This window comes from Seriola aureovittata, chromosome 22 (assembly GCF_021018895.1).
Source record: "Seriola aureovittata isolate HTS-2021-v1 ecotype China chromosome 22, ASM2101889v1, whole genome shotgun sequence".
Taxonomy (NCBI): domain Eukaryota; kingdom Metazoa; phylum Chordata; class Actinopteri; order Carangiformes; family Carangidae; genus Seriola; species Seriola aureovittata.
The window spans coordinates 6,347,701-6,368,923 of NC_079385.1; the positions used below are offsets into that span (position 1 = coordinate 6,347,701).

Here is a 21,223-nt window from a genome sequence, read left to right on the forward strand (position 1 = left end):
TATCCATCTTAATTTTGACATACCTCTGAATTCTAAGACGCATTAGGGATGGGAATCGAGAACTGCTTCCAAATTGTCAGATCCATCAGAATCGTACACGCCCGGGTTTATCAATTCCTTTTATCGATGCCTACGTGTTTTTGAGAGCCAGGAAGGCCTGTACGCTCACTTCGCCAGTTGTGTAGGGCTCCGTAAATTTCGCAAGGGCCTCACCTCCCCCTTGTCCTCAATGTATACAACTATCATAAGAGGCTGAAGTGGAACTATCCCTCTGGTCATGAAAAGATAAGCAAACACCACAAGAGTGAATTGTGGGAATTGCATTCAGGTAAACTGTCTGGGCGGCACGTTTCTTGGTCTGTCTGTGTCTCATCAGACACTTCCAGTCTCTGTTCTGTGACTTTGTGCCTGGCAGACATGATAGTGAAATACAGCCATTTATTATGTTTGATAAACACCAACAGGCAACAGTGTTTATAAACTGCAGCTCGGAAAAGATAATTGTAGCATCCTCTGTAGGGACCAGTCCAGACAATAGATGGTTAACATCATTTTAAAGGTCCTATATTGTATTAAAGTAGATGTCCATGTGTATTATAGATCAGGTCTAGGTTCTATATCAATACTGTGAAAGTATCAAAGCCTCAGTCCACAGAGAAATGCACACAGCCTGTATTCAGAAACTGAGCCTGAAAACCAACCGTCAGGACTTCTGTAACTTTGTGATGTCACAACAAAGCAGCCACCGCTCTCAGTCATGTCCTAAGCCCCCGCCCACCTGGACCCGCCATCAGTCAGCCAATCAGAAGAGAGGCTCAGTTTTGGATTCCCTGGTTCTCTGTTCCCTTAAAGGTTTGCTTTTGGTCAATTCATGTATCAAAGTTCACTAAAGTTGAACTTAACTTTGCCCCATGAGCAAATCTGATGATTGCAGCAGCTCTGTTAAACCTAGAGTGGCAGCAAGAAGAAATATTAAATATTAAATATCTTGCAATGTTGAGGAAAGTGATTAAAAATTCCTGGATCTTCCCCTTTAACCAGATCCGCACTTAACTTTAATGGGTTCATCCCTGGACCATGACCCATCCCTCCACCAGGTTTGGTTCAAATCAGTGCAAACAAGCACACAAACACAAAGACAGACACAGGTGAAAACATTACCACCCTCAGGGAGGTAATTTACTGATTTTTACCACAAAATTTATTTGACATTTTGAGGGATCTGATCTGTGGCAGAGAGATAAATGAGAAGACATATCACAGCAGCCGGTTAGTTTGGCTAAGCTTAGTTTACCTTAGTTTAGCACAACTGGAAACAGGCTCTGTAAAAAGGTGACAGAGCCCGTGCAGCAGCACCTGTAAAGCTCGCTGAATATCACCTTCTCATTTGTTTAAGCTATGAAAACCAAAATATAAAACTGACACCTCACTGTGAGGTTGCCAAGCAACCAGCAGAGACTTAAAGGTACTGGTCCTGTTACAGGAATAGTCCAGTGTATTACCCTATGTAAAACCACAACATGTTTCAGTTCCAGTGAAAGAGCAGCTCTGAATCAAATGTGGATCAGATCCTGAGAGCTGACTCCAGTATGAACTCCCACACTCGATGCTGACGATGTTCACAGACTGTGTTCTGGTTTTACCAGGCTCTTGGTCCTTTCACTGAATCCTTTGAACCAGGGTCTTTCAGTGAGACGAGTTGGGCCCCTTTCTGTCTGTGCGGGACTGAAATTACTCTGCTCGAGGAGCTTAATCTGCGAGTCTCAGGAGACGGAGAGGGAACTGCACATGATGCAGACTGTGTATCATTCATGAGGCTGTTGTGAATGATAATGTAATCATTGATTTGCTTCGTACACAGTATTGTGTGCAGCCAGAACTGCAGCCTCTCATATAGATGAATTATCGCTGACGATGACGGTAATTCCCTCTGTACAAACCTACATAATGAGGTGTACAACTGTTGTGTTAATAGTGATGAACAGATTTTCCCCCTCAAACTGTTTGTTACGTTGTAAGTAGCAGTTTGAAGAGCGAAAGATGAGGAGCCGCTTTTCTCAAAGCACAATCTTTCAGCCACAATTACAAATCAGACTCAACACAGCTGAGCGGGAGGATGGATAGTTGGGCTGAACACTGGTGTCTCTGTCTGTTAGTTACTGCTCTCTCAGGGATGAACACAGAGTTTTCCTTTCTTGGCAAGATGCTTTTTATGCAACATATACGTCATTTTTATTACAAAGTGCAGGAAATGTGAGGTGCAGAGCAGGTAACAATCTTTGATGCATATAACACAGGCGGCACTGTAAGTCAGACGTCAAGGTCAGACGTCACTGCAACAGCTACAACAGTAAAAAGGCGGCTCCTGTGAAGACAAACTGAAACTACCTGAGTGCTACCTGTCTATAAATACAGAGTGTGAACCATCAAATATGTTTCACACCTCTCAGGTTCAAGTTCCCCTCAGAAACCTGTGTGCTTTGATTCTTGCTAAGTGGTTTCCCATTGTGGACACCGAAATTCAAGGCTGTAATGTGTCTGTGGGGATCACGCTAACTCAATTTGAAGGTCAAAATATATACTCGCCGCACTCACTCGGGAACCACAAACCATAAAGGCACCATGTTCAGAAGGTGTTGCATTAATAAAATCCGGCGGACCTGTGTCCCTATTACTGTCGTCACTTCTTTAGAAAGTAGATTGTTACACAACTCGTTCATTATGTGAATAATCACACAGAAGATAATTCAAAACACTAAGTGTAAAACTCTTGATTTCATGAGTTGTCAGTTTCATATTTCTGAAGTTAAAGGTATATTATGTAACTTTTCCACTTTTTGTCAAAATGTCAAGACCTATGTAATATATTTTTTTGAGGTGTGTACTTCAGTGTTGTAGTTGTCTGCCAGAAGCATCAAAATGGACTTTAATCCAGTATGAAGTCACATTTTTAAGATAGACTTTTCATACCTCAGTTGTTTTCAACTATATATTTTAACCAGAGGCAGAAAAAGCCAAATGTAGCCAAAAATGTTAATCACTGATTTTTTATTTATTTATTTTTTTCTTTAAAGTGAAACGCTTTTTTCTGTTTTGTTTTTTACCAGTTATAATCCCCTGGTCGGTTTGTTATGGAGAGGAGGACACCTCTGTGGATAATTCGGCTCGTATTCACAAAGCATTTTATCTTACCACTAAGAGTACTCCTAAGTCACGCTTAAAGCTTTTAACTAAAAGTTTTCTCCTAAGTCCTCTTCACAAAGCTGCTGAGACCATCTTTCAGAAAGGAGAAGTGAAAACTCCTGAGCTAAGAGTGCGACTCTGTTGCTATGGCTGACGCCAATTTTCCTGGACGAGCTCCCATGCAAGAACCACAGCGATTGGTTAATGAAAGACCGTCTGTGAAAACGCACGTGCAACATCCCTCAGTAATAATAAAAAACACTGAGAAATAAACAAATACAAATGAAATAATAACAAATTAGGTTCTGTTTACAAAAGTGATACATTCTCCAAAATTCATCTGTATGATCAGGTTTGTGTCGACCTGGGAGAATTTAATTTTACTATAAAAATGGGAAAAAAACGAACCTGTCCTAGATGACCTAACTGGCAGCCTGTTAGCCACAGCCCGTTGTACCTGTAGCTGTGGTCCTGGCTGTGGGTTGAGGTGTGTGAAGATTTCCCCTGTCCCCTACCAGGTGACATCCAGCTGGAATATGATCCTGTCAAACAGCTGATCAGGTCACTCTCCATTCAGTACATACACTCGTGTGTAGATCCTGGACACTGTGCAACAGTGTCTACAGCTGTACAGGCAGCATCCAATACAACCTGTGTGTTGGTGGTGTGATTTTGTTTTCCTGTTTATGAATACCTCGTCGTCTTGTGACGGTGCAATCATTTTTATATGCTTCCATCTCTGGCACCGATCACAGCAGGTAGACTGGCTATTGCCGTGAAGCTGCTTTATTTCTCTGCTCAGCTGTTGAACATCTAAAAGAAATCATATGAATTGTCCTATGACGTCGGGTCACAGTGCATTTATTGTTTCGTGGATATATCAGCTTTTCTCTGTAGCTTTTAAGACTCTTTGCGATGTGGTCTTAGTGAGTTAGGAGTCCTCTCAACTTCTTCTAACGTCTCCCAGACTTGGGAGTTTCTTTTAATGCTAAGTGGCTTTGATAATATCTCTTAGTAAAAAAAAAAAAAAAAAAAGGCGTCCTAAAGTTAGGACTTTATTTTTAGGAGTTTCTCCTAAACTTCTCGGCAAGTTCGGAACTACTTTTAGCCTTAAGATGCTTTGTGAATACGGGACCTGGTTCATAAGTATCAGAGAAACAATTGAAACAAAGGTTAGCAGCGTTCTCAGCTCCCAGCCCTTCCCTGATGTCTTGTGTCCAATGTTCAGCGTCAGCGAAGCATGTGAAACTACTTTATTCAGTGTTTTACTGGTTATAATCACCTGGTGTTTGTTGTGCAGAGGAGAAGACCTCTGTGGTTAAAAACCTCCTGAACGACTGACACTGAAGGAGAAACCAGGAGAATAGTGATGCCTATTCTTTATATTGTTTTGATTGAGAGACCCCCAGCTGCAGAAGTTACATACTGACTCCTCTCTCTGGTCAGTACAGGACAAACACAGAAGTGAACAGAGTGACCGCCAACGCTTATGAAGTTTGCAGTGTAAACATCCACCGTGGTAGAGGACCGACTCCTCTGTGGCGGCATCAGTCTGACACGAGAGCACAAAGGCAAACCTCCTTTCTTCATAAATCAGAGCAGTAAAGTGAATTTACATAAGTGTCAGAGAGCAGAAAAGCATGTTTGATGGTGCCAACATGATCCCGTCTCTGCTGACACAGACCGGTTATTTAAAGTGGTCAAAGCTCATGTGTACGTCAGTAAATCAACTTGTCTCAGTGCTGAAATAAACTACATTTGCCCTGCTTCTCAGAGGGAAGGCTTAGTTCTCCTCCTCTTCTTCTTCTTCTTCTTCATCTTCTACATTTTCTGTACTTCAGATGTGCTCTGGGTTCATTTCATCCGTTGAATGATAATAGGTTTACAGCAACAGAAATAACACCCAGGGGAAATTAGGGGGTTGTGGTGGCGATCACAGAAGAATCGAATACGAGTGAGATTATTCTGATCCACTTCCTGCTGAAATGATGAGTGTCTTGTTTGGGGGGGGGGGGGGGTCACTGCCAATCAAAGCCACTCGCATCAAAGTGCCGCACTCCCTTCTAATTGGTCGACAAAGAGAAGAGAGGTATGCGCGGTTTCTATCATGCTAACAAATGGACTGCCTGTCCGGCAGCGGCTCTTCCTTTTACACCACCAATTACCTGAGGCGGTGTGTTGTCAGTGGGACTCCCGGTGATGAAACGTAGGTTGGCCGCTACCAGTAATGTTGCTGAGTTGCCATAATTGATCTCCCTGGGTTTACTAGTGACGACTCGACAACACTTTTAATGAGGCTGCGGGAGACAAGTTTGACTCATACTGTTGGAATAGCTGTCTCAATCCAACGACTCGCCCGTTTGATACGGTGATATTTTATTTGTGATGCGGCATCAGTGAGTCCTTTAAAATGAGAGGTGGCAGCCACTGTCCTCCAGGCGTCTGCGCTGCGTCTTTCCTCACTATAGTGTAGCAAGTCACGCTGTCCTGGCTGGAGGGCTGAGCCAATCAAACAAGCCTGCAGCTGGTTTCTGTACAGAGCTGATTGGATGGATGGCTGGAAACTCGAAGCTTTCAGTTCCATATATCTGCTGGAGTAGACATCTCAAAGGGGAACTCCCATTTTATACATGAGTGTCAGTTTTCTTCTGATAAACAGAGTGACTGTCCTGTGAGAACAGTTGTAATGTCTCCTCAGGCTCTGGTGGAGCTTTGTCAAGTCTGACAACACAACCTGGTGATGAAATCATCTCTGGAGACTGTAGTTTAATGCTACAGTCAGCCAGTGTTATAAACAAAGACTGTAAATAAATATGGACATAGCCTCCATGATGTCACCTATGGGGTTCTGAAGAGCGGTTTTTGAAGCTCAGAGTGGGCTGCTGCGCTGTTGCCATCTTGGCAGTGTCAGACTCCGCCTAACTCCTGGCTAATCCAAAAATGGGCATGTGTGGAGCCAAGACTTTGGTGCATGCCGGTTTGTGGCAGGCATACGCTCACCCACCTGTCACTCAGAGAGGCCACACCCTCAATTATGCAGAACTTTAAGCCTGTAATGATGTAAAATGTAAACAGGTGAGTTATATAAACAGTTGTCACGAAGGAGGAGTCAGCTTGTGGACTGACAGACGTAGGCATTTATCAGGTAGGGAGAACAAAAAGCAAAACTAAATTGCGTTGTGGGAAATGTAGGATGCAAGATTTTGGAGCTTGACTCACACAAAGGAATAAAAGTCAGCACTCTATGTTCATTTTAAGTTCAAGGCTGAAGTGCAGGAATTTGTCTGCAAAAACCAGAGCTTTAAGAACAGGTGTTAGCAAGTTCCTAATTCACTGATTATCTACTTCAGGGTATATGGTTGATTTAAAGGATTTATTCTATATTTTTATTTTCAACAAATCCCATAGAAAAACTGTCTGCAGCACTTGACTCAGTCTATTATTTCATACTTAAGACTTATCATTAATAAACATTTACAGGTTAATCTCAGATCTTGTCAGCACAAGACCACACACTGTAGATTCAATGAGAACGTTTGTTCCTGACAGAACCACTGAGATGGAACATGACACAAACTGAGCTACACACTTTATAAGACAGTAGAAAGACAGTAGGATCAAGGTCTGAGGCGGGAAGCTAACAGTGAAGAAAACTGCTTTGGAAACTTCATATTGAGGTTCTGAATCGACAATCAGTGACTGGGTCAAACTGCATGAAGGGAAGGGGAGGCGACAGATTTAACCCTGCGTTGGGTTTCCTCCCTGGAAGATTCATCTGTAGTGTACAGATATTTTCATGCTTTATCCTGCAGCAGTTTTTACTGCACATGAGAAGTAGGCTTTGAATTTTATCCATTCTGATTTTGATTTTGCTTATTGATTACTGTTCCTATGGGTTCATTATTTCAATTCTAAAATGCTTGAAGAGGTCAGATGTTCAGGAAGCAAAATTTAAAAAAAAAAAAAAACATTTGTTAATCGAACATTCGCAAAGTAAATAGTATTTATATTTCTAGTATTTACTACAATAATAACAGGCAAGATCAATCTAGAGCAGTTCGTTAAACTAACTGCTAGTTGTTTTATTTTCGTGTTCTGCTGACGAACACATTTTCGTCTTGTTTGTCCTATATTTTACTAATCAAGAACATCACACCCTCTCCACTATCAACGTAAAAACACATCAGTCAAAACAAGCAAATGTATGATTGAGGCATTTTAAGAAGAAAATAATACTCTGGAAAAAATTTAAAGAAAAACAACCAAAACACTGGTGGCCAAGAATCACACAGTCACATTGTAACCAGAAGTAAATCCACTCCAGCATGAGAAACATGAGCGTGAATGCAAGGCATCAAACAGTGCAGTCTTTTAGATCGATGCTGTGCTGCTTCAGATGTTTGCCCAGATTTGATGTGCAACCTGACTTCGAGCTAATTAACTTCCCACAGACTCTGCACTTTGTCTTGTTACCTCGTTTTCTTTTCTGAAGTGAAGCCACATTTTTCACCGTTTGCCACGCATGCTAGCTCGTTTTTTTGAGGGGGTTAATTGTACAGTGTGAATTTTAAACTGGGCATGCTAGCTTGTGTTTAAACAACCGCACATTCTTTGAAGGATGTGGCCGCTGAACTGAGACAAAGCTGCTGTTGCGTTGATGTGTGAAGGAGGACGTAGACAGGTCCTGTCAGATAGCTACGTACTGTCTTGTAGATGTGTAGGGGCCGATACACGGAACCAAAATACTTTTAGTTTTTTTTGGGTCCTCAGGTTCTGGGCATTTTGGAACTGGGTTTGGAGACTCAACCCAACAGAAAAGCAGGTGTTCCTTTTAGTTTTGATGCACTCACCTGTAGCTCCCTCGGTTGGCGCGGTCATCTCCCAGACTCCGATCACCAGCACCATGACGAGTAGAGCCCCTTTACTTCCGCTCTGCGTGTATCGTTCACTCATCCTGGGAAAACACAAGAGGAGTGAGAGCATGAACAGGTCATTTATTACTGCAGCAGTTTTAACCTTTGAACCGAGCAGCGTCATATAGGGCTGTATTCGGCGTTTTAACACTTGTTTATTTACATTTTACCAACCAACGTCATATATCAGCATCTCCGCAGCCTCCACTCTGGATTTGAAGGCTTCATGGCCCAGAGCAGGAAGATGGAGCTGTTCCACCAGCTCACAGTTAAACTTCACAAAAGCTTAGCTTGTCTGAATGTGTATTTGCCCTTATCACACAGATATACAGGCTCTTATCCTTCTTCTTGCTTTTGAAAACAAACTACAGCTGTGAATATGCCTTAGATCGCTGTCTCCAAATCCTCCCTCCACCTCCCTCCTCCAGCAGAGGGTTCTTACAGGGCGGGAACATGAACAGAAGGTGAAGAAACTGCGCCGTCCCGACAGGCTTCCGTAAGCGTCTCCGGGCTCTACAGCAGAGAGGAGGAGAGCGAGCAGGCCGTAGTGGCTAATCCTTCCCTCCACAGTACCTTTTCCACCGCGCTCAGTCCTTCTAATGAAGTGTGGTGGAAGCTGAGGCCACACAGCATAAACCATCTGGCACAGTGTGTTATCACTGACAGACAACGATCACATTTCAATCGGGGGTGCGAGAGCGGTACAGTAATTACCGGAAGAAGCGCGGTGTCGTATAGCGTGAGCGTACAATGTTACAAGCTGCGTTTACGCCTTATTCACCACCTCCTGCATCCTCGCTGCCGGCCTCATTGACATATAGATTGGCTAATCCTCGCTGGGGTTCTCAGATTATTTGTTGTAATTAAGTTTATTTTGGCAAAGCGAACATGACCTTTTATAGAGATTTTTTTTTTTTTTTTTTAGTACCTCCCAGAGTCACAGAGGAATTAGAGTCTAGTGATGCATCTCAGATGTTCAGAGAGCCCGCTGAAAATACAAATTAGGTGTCTATCATCATGACACACAAGCAAGACGGACTCTGGTCCTGTCAAGAGACTGTACATGCACATGTTAAAACACCTGGCAAACAATGGGTCACTGGTGTTTTTTTAAATGTCCAAATTTATTGAGATTGTACTTAAAATAAATATTTAAGGATGCATTTCATTTGTCACTGACTCTAAGCTTGGCATTTAGAGAAATACCCGCACAATGACACCAGGACCCCATTCTGTTGCTGAGGCCCCGGACACAAAACTGCACCGTGTAGTTTTTACATTTAGAGAAGAGAAAACTGGGACTGGACTGATGTGTTGGTCTGATATCAGTCAATCATTATAATGCAAAATAACTTTTAAGCACTATTACACATCCAGTACTGCCCTCGCAATTTCAAGGCACTGAAAACACTTTGATGTTTTGCACTTCAACACCACTACATTTGAGCGAAATAATTCTTTTTACTGTACTACCCCATATGCAAATGTCATATATCTACTTATAGTTAATTTCCATATATGAGGTGTATTCAAAATAAAAACACATATGTGAAAATTATATATAAAACCTATTAGAAATTGGAACAATTTCATATATTCACATATTTTTGTTTTGTTTGTGTATGTATGTTTATAGACATATGTTACATAAATATATATTCATCCCAAAGCCTGTCACCATATGTTGATAATATATACATTAGGGCCCGAAAGTCTGAGACCACATTCCCAGAATGGGAAAATAGACATATTTAAAATTTATGAGAAATTAATAAGAAAAACATATATACGCATTTAGTTTTTAGAATTTATATATGCATACATTACTTGTTTTGATAAACGTACATATATAAATTAAATGTACATTGTTAACATATATGGTTGCAACGTATTGCACCATATAAAAATTCATGATGTAGATATTTTCATGTACAGTATGTACATGTAAAAATTTTACCATGGGTATTTCGTATATGTTATAAACTTACAGTTTATCTTCACATATCCTATACTGTATATATGTGATATATGGCAACATCACTCTTGATGTAGGGACATATATGTCATGTTATAAGGGACATGTATTTGACAGCTGGAGTTACTAATTGCGTCACAGAATAAACATTTTCTTACTAAATCCAATATAACGAATCTAAAAGTTTAACTTATAAAATCTGATGCAGTGTCATAGATCAATCTACACGACATTATTAAAGTTAAAATTAGCTCAAATGATTAATAGTAAAATACTGATAATTCCCTAACCCTAACAATAAATTAACATAATAAATAGTAATACAGGATTTTATTGCATTTTGATTATTTCAGTATGTTTAGTTCATACAGCGCTGTTTCCTTTATACCACTGATGATGTGACGATATTCATAATCCACAGTGTCACTATTAAACCTCTTCATTCTTTGATGTGTAACAAAGTTTAACAGATATTATGTAGTGAAGTGTTATCACTCTGACCCGCCTTTGATTAGTGATGTTTCTGAAGCTGATGGAAATATCTGAACTTCAGTTCACTGAGCCACTCATCCACCAGAGGGGGAAAAAACAACAATAAATGGACCCAGGTGATCTGTCCATGGTTTCCTGGAGGATTTTCCCTCCACACACATCATCAGCTTCATGACACCTAACAGGGAGCTGAATGTAGCTGAGAGACGTGGGAGGAAATCCACTCAGATGTTGAGTGTGATAGTAATGTAATGACGAGGTTTATGTGTTTGCTCAAGTGGACCTCAAATTGTACACCTGAGCTGCTGGTATCAGAGCGCCGGGTGCTCATGTTCACCTTCAGGGTGACAGATTTATAACCACAGGTTAGACGAAGAATTTGAGGCTTGACTGAAATGGCGGCAAGTCGATGTTGCTGTGCAATCCACAGTGATGATGTGTGTGTGTGAAAAAATGGTCACTGATGACAGAGTGCAGCGCTGCAGCATCATTTGTGCTGTATAACGGTGCAATTCTCTAAATGACATCTCATTGTCCCTGAATGTGCTGTGTTGTCATTGGTGCAGCCGTGTGCTCTGCAGAGCGTGGCGCTGGAGATTTGTTACAGTTTGAGGCCATTTTACATCCTGACCTTGACTTGGAGGTCTTCAGCATCTTTGTGGAAACACAGAAATACTGCTGCATGAATCCAAACGACCTGCTGTTTAAGTCCACCATGTTTTCTCACCAGCAAACGCCTGTTTCATTGTTATAACGCAACAATGTGAACCCGCCTGTGTTCAGAGGTTTCTCTCTCTGTCTGGTGGCTCTTTTCTGCTGAACAGGAAGTGGAACATTTTACTTTCACAACTTCCAGAACTGTTACAACGGTGGGATTCAAGTCAGTTTTCTCTTCTGTCACCTCTGCACTTCTTTAAGGTGAGAGGAGCACCTACAGCTCTTCATCAGGAAATGAAATCCTGAGGCAATAATAACCCCACATAGAATTATCACCTTCCCTCAGATCTAGTGACAATTTTAGCATCTTTCAGCTCATTGTTTTGGATTTACGGCCGGCAACTTTTTTCTGTTTTGGTTCAGGATACTTCCACACTGCTATGTTTTAGTTTTAAAACTCATCTCTTTTGATAAGTTAACACCTGGAGTCCACACTACTCCAGAGTTTTCAGAAAGACTGCTGGACTTGTTTTAGTTTGAAATCTGCGGGGTTGCGTTTTAGTCTGGACAGACAGAAACTTAGATCTTTGGAAACGATGATGCAGACACCCACGATCACTCCCTGATTGGGTCTTATCAGCTTCCACTATCAGTGTTGAATGCAACATGGATAATGAATAAATGAAGTGTTGTTGTCGTCTTTGCTAGCAGCTAATGTGCAGTTAAATTCTGCACTTTTATGCTAACACTACAACTGTCTTTGCTATTCCTCATTCGTAGTATTTATTTGTAACTAACTTACAGAGCAGAGTCAACAGTCTGCTTCCTACCAGCTCATGCATGCCCTGTGTAGGAAAAAATGCATGTATGAGTTTTCAGGTGTGTTAGTATGGACAGAGATCGTTTCTGATACGGAGCTAAAACGCTCGTCTGGGGGTTTTAGACTGATTTAGTTTTAAAACGCTGTTTTAAAATGAAAATGTACACAGCTCTCATCAACATCATTGCCACAGCAGGCAGCTTTTTCAGTGTATAAGCTCTGCCAGATCTACAGTTCACTACCTGCCCAGCACCAAATGACAGGCAGACAAAGATATGACCGAGCTGGTTCCATCCTAAAGAGCCAGATATTCCCCTCCTGGGTTGGTGAAGCCCAAACCAAAGCTTAAAGGAGAAACACCACACCGCATGAATGCTAATGTTGCTCTGTGTCTGCTGGAGGTGTAATTAGGTGCTTATCTGCTAATACAATTAGCATAACGACCTTATACAGTGGTATCAATGTTGTAAGAAAAAAATCTAATTAAACCAATTAATACCACATCACATTAATAGGGAAATTAATGTAATCCAGTCGGAGTCCGCCTAAACACTTTGACTGTACATAAATGCAGGAGCTAAATACAACTCATAACTCAAATCACATTACATTAATGTAACGTTAATCAGACAGCTTTGCAGCTGTTTGGTTGTGCTGATTTTATGCTAAGCTAGGCTAACCATGTTCTGACTCCAGCTCTGTTCTCAGAGCAAAGACATAAGAATAACTTATTGTTGCGCTTTCAAAAAGAAAGCAAATATGAGCATTTCTGAAAATGGTGAACTATTCCTTTAATTATGATCCGCTCTACCATCATGAATTTCAATAGGCGCGGACAATCAAGAACAATAGAGATAATTATCTTGGTGATAATTACTTTGCTGAAGTATTATTCCCGGTTTCATAAATACATTAAGACTTTACACTGCAGCTTATAACAAAGGGACGAAACACAAACTGAAACTGTGACTTGGAAACTGTCTGTTTAAAGTTTTAATTGTGCTCTATATTCTGATTGTGCTTCATGTATAATGTATGGATTTTGTCTGCGGTGAAAAACAAAATGAATGCAGATGATTTGCCATAAGCATGAAACATGAACATTTAAGTTTGGAGGAAAGCAAATGAAAAAACAAACACCAATAAACTGAGGCTTAAATGAAAAGTATAATTATCCTCTGATTGTCTGTGCTGGTATGTTTCTCCTCTCGCCAGCAGAGACGGAGGGTTTTTCCTGTCTACTGTACGTTACACCTGAGGACACTTTCTAATACGAATGAACAACTTTATTGTGGCGTAATGTATATTTGTGCTGGTGCCACCTCAGTAGTTCTCCTGGATTTATCTGCTCAAATTTATCCAGAGATTGGACTTTATCCCTCTGTTATTAGTAGGCTCTGTTGCGTGGTGTATAAGCCTGCGGTGTAGATGATCAGATTTCCTTTCAATAGTACAAAGTGAATTTGTTTAAAACAGAATGAAGCAGGAAATCCCCCCTCTCTGACCAACACTCTCTCAGGCGTTTGGTTCCCGCCCTCCCACAAACTGAACTGCAGCAGACCAACGGAGGATTGACCTTGGCGAACAGACACACTAACTGAAAGATCTGTACACACATAAAGATGAAAACATCTCACTGTAACAGCCACAGCAAACTCAGTTCAATCAGAAGGAGCAGTAACATTAGCACACTGCAAACACCTCTGATGTATTTGTCACCTCACCTCAATGCTCATTTCAACATAAATTATTAACAAAGCACAGTAGATTTCCATTTGATTTCCTCTTAGTAATGCAAATGCATTCACTTTCTTTTGCCATGTTTTGTAATTACAGTATAAATTAATATCATTAGGTAGTCTGTCACTGAAGGTTTTTTTAACTGAATGGGAAAGTTTTGACAGGACGAAGAGTTTACTACCACTTCACTGCCGTCGATGGAGAAATAATAACAGTCGGTAAACTGTTGCCTAGAGACACAGTGAACAATCACTCAGCTTGACACTCCTGTTCTGACACTGACTGAACTATAGATCAAAACAGTGTCAGTTGTGTTATGTTCCCTCCTCTGCTCCTGGCGGCCATATTAGAAGGTCCGTCCTCTGAGCAGCTTGTTAGCATGCTAACTAACACGTCTACAGACTATCCACTTACACTATGTAGCCTGCTAATGAAAACACGATTATTTTGGCATTTAGCCAAAAGGAAACTGATGTACTGTATCCCTCTGTACTCGCAGGACGCACTGTGGGCTTATGCTAATAGCTAACTAGCTTCATATCACCAGTTTCAAATGAGAAAACCTAACAAATATCAAGTGAATTAGTTTTAATAGCTCCTCTATCACTGTTCTGTATTTTGGTTTCTGTAATTTTAAATTGAATATAGCTACTCAAAACCTGGAATTATCAATTACTTAGTTAGTAATTAGTCAAGGTGAGTTTTATCATGTTAACCTTAGTTTATTTTCTTGCGTTTAATTAGCTAATAGATTATGATGTTAACTTTTCTCAGGCTGAAACGTGACAAGCTGTTTAAGCTAACACTTGTTTTCTCATCTGGTTGTCAAACATGATAAACCTGCAGCCAATTCTACACTGATTTCCCATACAGATATCCTGTACATCTGGTGGCAGGTGTGTGTGTGTGTGTGTGTGTGTGTGTGTGTGTGTGTGTGTGTGTGTGTGTGTGTGTGTGTGTGTGTGTGTGTGTGTGTGTGTGTGTGTGTACTCAAGCCGGTGAGAGCTTGACAAAGATTTTAATTTATGACTGTATTTTTGTTGACTGGCGCCAAGACAGAAAAAAAAAACCAGCTCTTAATGAGATTTGTCAGAGCAAACACAATTTCAAACCAGGACAATTTCAACATATCAAACATTTTCAGCTTTTATGCCATAAATATGGAAAGACTAGCTGCTGTAGTCTTATACGGTATTATGCTTTACTGTAGTGTGCAGATGCAAGAGGAACATTGAGCAACAAGGGGAACACTGAATATAAAATTACATTTAATTTTGAAGAAAGGCTGAACTGCTTGTAGATCCAGACTCTGGCCTCTTTTCTCTGCTGTCCCATTTGTGTCACTTATTTCCTTCTTTGATGGACTCACATTAAACCACAACACTTCTCATTAGCCAGTAAAGGACTCCATCGACCTTGGCCTATTAATAGTAAATATTGTCTGGAAAAAACTGGGATTCATTCTTCACCTGCTCTGTGCAGAAATCATTTCAATATAGCCCAATATAATGATAATGTATTTTTGTGAGACAGTGATTAACAACAACAGGCTTTATTAAATGCTACAAATCAGTTTTGGCAGAATTTTTCCACTATCGACAAATGAATCAACATTGTAGAAATACAGATGATTCTTGTTTCACTGCAAACCTTATTAAGTTTATACAGCTTTATCTTTTCTGTAAAATACACCTGTCCTTAGGTCACATAATAAAGTGGCTGACTTCTCTATGAAATAACCCTTTAAGTCTTGTGGAACAAAAAGGGGAAAAGACGTATTTAAGATGATTAAAAAAAAGTAACTACCTTGTCAAAATCTGTAAAATTGCATTTATCCCTCCTTTATTGAAAAAATATATATTTATCATCTCAGAAGTTGTGTAAATTGTCTTTTGATGTCACAAAGTCATGTTTGTACATACATGCGTTTAACTGAGAGAAAAGTTTTTGTATTTTTAAGTAGAGGGGACTCTAAGTGTCATATTGAGGGAATGGAAAGTTTCATGCACTTAAAGGCTCATAAGACTCGTATGTTTCCATAAATATCTTGCCTGAGAGCAGCTTTAATAGTAAACTATAATGTGCTTTATTTTCATGCCAGTAATCATTTTAAAAGTCTTAAGATTCAATTTCCAGTTTCCCTCAATTGTAGGAAGATACACTCTTGAAATGCACAGGGCAAGTGTGTAATCCACAGTATCACAGAGATTGCAGGGCGGGCGTTGGGAGTGTTACTAAACCGTAAAAAGCTGGACTTTCCTTCACTGTTTCTGCAGCTGGATTCGATACAGGGATTACCCGCCCCTCCTCCCCACCACCCCTCCATCTCTATCTCACTCTTTACTTGGACTGTGACAGAGGCTGTCACCTCGGACGGCTGCAGGGAGCCGATTGCTCCGTCACAGAACAAACATCGTTCACTCGCCAGAACACAGATGTTCCCTTCTGACAGCTGAGGAGGGAAGCTCTCAACCCTGTCACGCCAAACAAGGGAGTTTGCCCACTCTTTGTCACACACACTGTGAAGCATCTGCTACAAATCCCGTTCAGTTCACTTCATAAACAAGACGAGACAGCTGTGAGGGCCGATGCACGAACCTACATAGGACTATTAAAGGATCCTTGCTTTAGCACATTGTCCTGACGACTCGCTGATCAAATTATTATACAGCAGCCTGCAGCAGGACCGCGCTGTGTGCATCACACTCCAAATTCTGTCATGAGTTCACTCGTCAGGCTTTCATGCCCACTTCTGATCATATCTGCATGACTGTTCATATCAGTTCTTGGATGTAATCTATCAATATCATAATCTATTTAACTGACAGCTCTGTGAAATATCTGCATGCCATAAAGATAGCTATGTCTTTGTACCTTTGTTTTTCAGTTTTTCATAATTTTTCTGAATCAATCACCAATCAAACCTTGACTTTTTTCACTTGTTCTCCATGATAATGTATATCTGCAGCGCAGCCAGGCTTCAGAGATTCTTACTGTCAGATTTACTGTGGACTTCAGCAAGCACAAATCATCTGATTCCATCTGGTTCTGATCAAAACTGCAGAAAGTGAAACAGCTTTTCACTGCTCACACTGATTGTAAATGAAATCTCTGAGTCACATGTGAGAGAAAACTGATTGGGATGCTTCCGGCTGCGGCGTGAGCGAGGAAAAGCCTTGATTTCAAATTTCTCTAAAGAAGAAGCTCAGTGCAGGGCAAATACCAGCGCTGTTATCCGACACTGATGCTGAGTGCCCTTTCAGAGAGTTAACCATCACAACGACCTTCCGTAACGACACGTCGAGATGCTATCTGAGAGGCCGCGCTCATCAAAACCGCAACAGCTAAATGGTCTCAACCTTAGTTTTCCTTTGATCAAAGTGTCTATGCATCAGCGTCTCATGATCCAGTGTGCTATTTCAGTCCAACCCCCGTTCACCATCAGCATTTAGGAGCGTTCATACAGATCACAGTGTACCTGTGAGTCTTTTTTTATGTCTTTTTATAGTTAAGATCTAATAACCCAGCAGCTCATTGTTTGCCTCCCTGTAATTGCTCTCTTATCTGAGGCTTTATGAATTATCAATGAGCACGGTCTAAACATTTTAGTAAAAAGTAGCAGGTTTGTGGCTCATCAGAGAATAGATATATTCAGCGAATATCAGTTTTTAAGCATCAGCAGTGGTGGATGCAACAAAGTACTTTTCTTAAAGAATTGTATGTAAGTTTTATGCTGTTTACACTTTTATTCCAGCTCATTTCAGAGGGAAATATTGTATTTTTTACCACTCTACATTTATTAAAATTCCCATACAAATCTTAGTTTATTTTAGCTTAAAGTCAGCTTAGCTCATAAAACATGAAAGAAAATTTTAAATCCGTGACCTTGACCAAATAGCAGTAAAATGCTGTTTATATAATTATGCATCATATTAACAATCCAATAAAACTTTTATTTTGATACTTAATTTTTAGGTAATAGTCTCTGGTAAAGCAATTGTTTAATGAGTTACCACTCATTATATTCATATATTCATATATAGCGAGTCTGTTAGCTTGGCATATGACTGGAAGACAGCCAGCTAGCAAAATCTGCCTACCAGCAGCTCTGAGGCACACAACTTAACATGTGTCGCTCTGCCTTTAAATTGTTACAAAAACCAAAGTGTAAAAATTATCTGATTTTATGGAGGGTTATATGTTTTATTACATCTGGCTAGCTGTTTCCCCATTTTTCAGTCAGTGAAATAAGCTAAGCTAACTAGCTGCTTTGAGAGGGAACAAAAGGAGCATAGCCCTCCGTAAAACCAGAGCTTTTGCCTTTGTACTAACTGAATGAACAAGAACATGTTAATTGGAAAGCTTTAGATGTGCCGTTAAGAAGATTCGGTTAGCTTTCAACTGACGGTGTTTAGCTGTTTCCCCATGTTTCCAGTTTTGTGTTAAGCTACGATAACTAGCTGCTGAATGGAGCTTCTGTAGTAGAGAGGTGTAATCCTCTCCTCTTTTATGATCTGAATGTGATTCAGGAACTTTTCAGTCAATACCACATCCTTATAATCTTCCCCAACAAAATCAAGCAAATTGTCTGTAAAAATATGAGGACAAAATAAATCAATTATCATACTTTCAGTGAACAGTAAAAAAAAAAAAAAATAAAACTGCAGCTAATGCTACAGTCACTTCATTAGTCTCAGTGGAGAGTTTTAATACCCTCTGATGAAGTAGTTTTTTTTTTTTGAAGCTTTCGACTTAAAACTAGGAAGAGGAAATACTACACTCATCTTTATAGGACAAAACATCAGTCAAAAAAGTTTTTTTAAATAAATAAAAAGACTGCTCTAAGCACAAAATACACGTTTTACAAGTTTCAGATTTCATTAACCTAGATGTTTTTTTGAAGGACATGAAGGAAATGAAGTCAAACTGTCAGAACTGCATCAAGGTCCAAAGTAGGTTAAATCACCAAGCGCTTAAAAAGAAAAAAAAAAAAAAAAAACATGAACGTCACAACGTGGTGTCAGTGTGTCCTTGTGACTACAAAGACCGTCCTGTAACTGCAGGGACGTGGGCTTGATCCCTGTGACAGCCTGGTGTCCTTCTCTCTGTCAGTGTGTCAGCTCAACAACTGCAGAACAACATGGAGGATAATAAATAAATGATGTATGAAAAATTATATTTATCCCTGACAGCCAGTCAGGTGTGAGGGAGTCAGCAGGAGGATCTTGGTCTGATTTCATCTCAGGTTTGTTTGTCACACTCTGGTGCTTTTGCAGTTTCAAATGTGTAGGCATGTTTGCTTTGATTAACTCAATTGGCTGCAGGTCTTATTGTCTTACTGCCGACTCATTAACACCTCAAAAAAAAGAAGGAAAAAAAAAAAGATTATGCTTCACAGCATTTGTGGCAGGAACTGCTCTGAGGGATAACAGGACATGGCTCTACCTGAGTTTGAGCTTTTGTTTCTGTCCCTCGGCTCCATTGTCAGTTTTGTGATAAGAGAGGAATCACAGGGTTTTTGATTTTAAATGTATCAGAATATTAACTGCCATTTTCTTTGTCCCAGTTTGATAACAGTCAAGACTATTGCATCCTGTATCAGAGAGCGACAGAACAGAAGCTGCACATGGTGCACGGCATATTTTAACATTTCACTGGACTGGGTGTAATATGGTCCCAGGTCAATGTTGCTTTAATTTAGTTTTTCTTCTTAATATTCATTTAATTCAGTTTCACCTTTAGTATTTTGAGAGGTTTTACTTTGTAATGATGTTAGCATAGAACTATATATATTTACATAGTTTTCAATATGTCTCAGTAAACTTAATAAGAAAAATACGTTTTTCCTATTTTCACCTTGAACATAAACATAATGTTATCATGTTGTAACTGACTGATTGATTCATCAATTGAATTACAAAAACCAAAAACAAGGTTAAGTATTAGATATTTCCTGGGCTGCCTCAGTGTCTCTCCTGGCAGAGCGAGTACCACAAAGATTTAGTCCTAACTGCAGCGGCCATGGTCTGACCCACAGCCCTTCACTGCATATCATCCTCTCTCTCTCCCTGACTTTCCTGTCTATCTCTCGCTGTCCTATCAGAATAAATGCAGAAATGCCCCCCAAAAAAACTTTAAAAATAACTTTAAACTATTTCTTGATAATATTAAATATTTGCGAATAATTAAACAAGAATTCAAGTTAAAGAGCGGAAGATCGTTCTTATTTATTATTTGAGCTAATCCGCTTCATCAGAACTGTGTGGGCGGGGTCTGATCAGAATTGATTGACAGTAGCCTGGAAACATATATATACATACATAATATATTGCTAAATTGTGATTGGTGCACAGATAAGACATATGTGTGTGAAAAAAACAAAACTGTTTGTCTGCATAACTTTGCAGATTGTTGTGTTTGTGTGGGACCCTGATGATCATAGTGAGGAAACAGATTCTGAGGACCTTTAATGTTAGTTTGACTCCATTACAGTGTTGTGTGGAGTTCTGTCACTTTACAGAAAATGTACTTTTGCAGGAGGAAATGAAACCTGATGAGATTAGTTGTTTAGAAGCAGCTTTAGACTGTGGGTTTTGCCGTGCCTGTGTGCGTAAACAACCGGAACACAATCAAATTAGGGCTAAGCGTTGACTGCAGTGATCACTGCTACTGTAACACGACTGGGGCTCATTTCAAATTCACAGTGGAGCCAACTTCTCTTTAAATAAAGGGAAACAAAAAGCTGTTTAAGAAATCACATAGGAGAATACAAATACATTACACTCTGAGGTAGCTCGCCATTTATCATCATTATTAAACAAACAGCCAGGGCCTGAGGTGTGTGTGTGTGTGTGTGTGTGTGTGTGTGTGTGTGTGTGTGTGTGTGTGTGTGTGTGTGTGTGTGTGTGTGTGTGTGTGTGTGTGTGTGTGTGTGTGTGTGTGTGTGTGTGTACACACACACCTTTTGTCCCTGACAAGTTAAAGCTCCTAAAGGACCTTTGGCAAGTTTTCTTCACTTTGTCAACTAATAATAATGTGTATATATATGCATACAAAAATCACACTTTCCCATTCAAGTGAATGTGTGTGAAGTAGCTGCCCCGTCTGCAGCCTTCTTGCTCTCTGTAAAGGTAAATAGATTAATACAGTGTGCAGATATGAACAAGGGGAGAATTGGAGTCTAAATTCAGACGTTACCTGCACAGCTGTGAAGAACACAACTCAAGACGAGGTGACATGAAAAGGAGAGATCATGAGCTCTCAATCAAGTTAAAGAGCAATAACCCTGGCTGTCTTTATTTGTATTTATTTTTTCTCCTTTCTGACTCTGTCTCAGTTGTGACTATAAATGCCGTCTTTGATGACAGGCTCAGCACGCTCAGCCTCGGTGCACTTCCTTCACTCTGTGTGATCGGAAACCCAAAAATTCCCACCTCGGATTAG

General features: G+C 40.2%; 1 protein-coding gene and 1 long non-coding RNA gene across 3 annotated transcripts in view; one reads left to right on the plus strand and one right to left on the minus strand.

Moving 5' to 3' along the window:
• LOC130163320 (uncharacterized) overlaps window positions 1-21,223 on the plus strand; it is a 91,644-nt gene that overhangs the window by 44,122 nt on the left and 26,299 nt on the right. The window lies entirely within an intron of this gene.
• LOC130163318 (chemokine-like protein TAFA-2) overlaps window positions 1-21,223 on the minus strand; it is a 62,403-nt gene that overhangs the window by 14,747 nt on the left and 26,433 nt on the right. For both annotated transcript variants that reach the window (XM_056367441.1, XM_056367440.1), the window contains exon 2: window positions 8,034-8,137. In XM_056367441.1, coding sequence (XP_056223416.1) covers window positions 8,034-8,136 — 103 coding nt within the window. In that variant the 5' untranslated portion in view covers window position 8,137. The remainder of the gene's footprint in view (window positions 1-8,033; window positions 8,138-21,223) is intronic.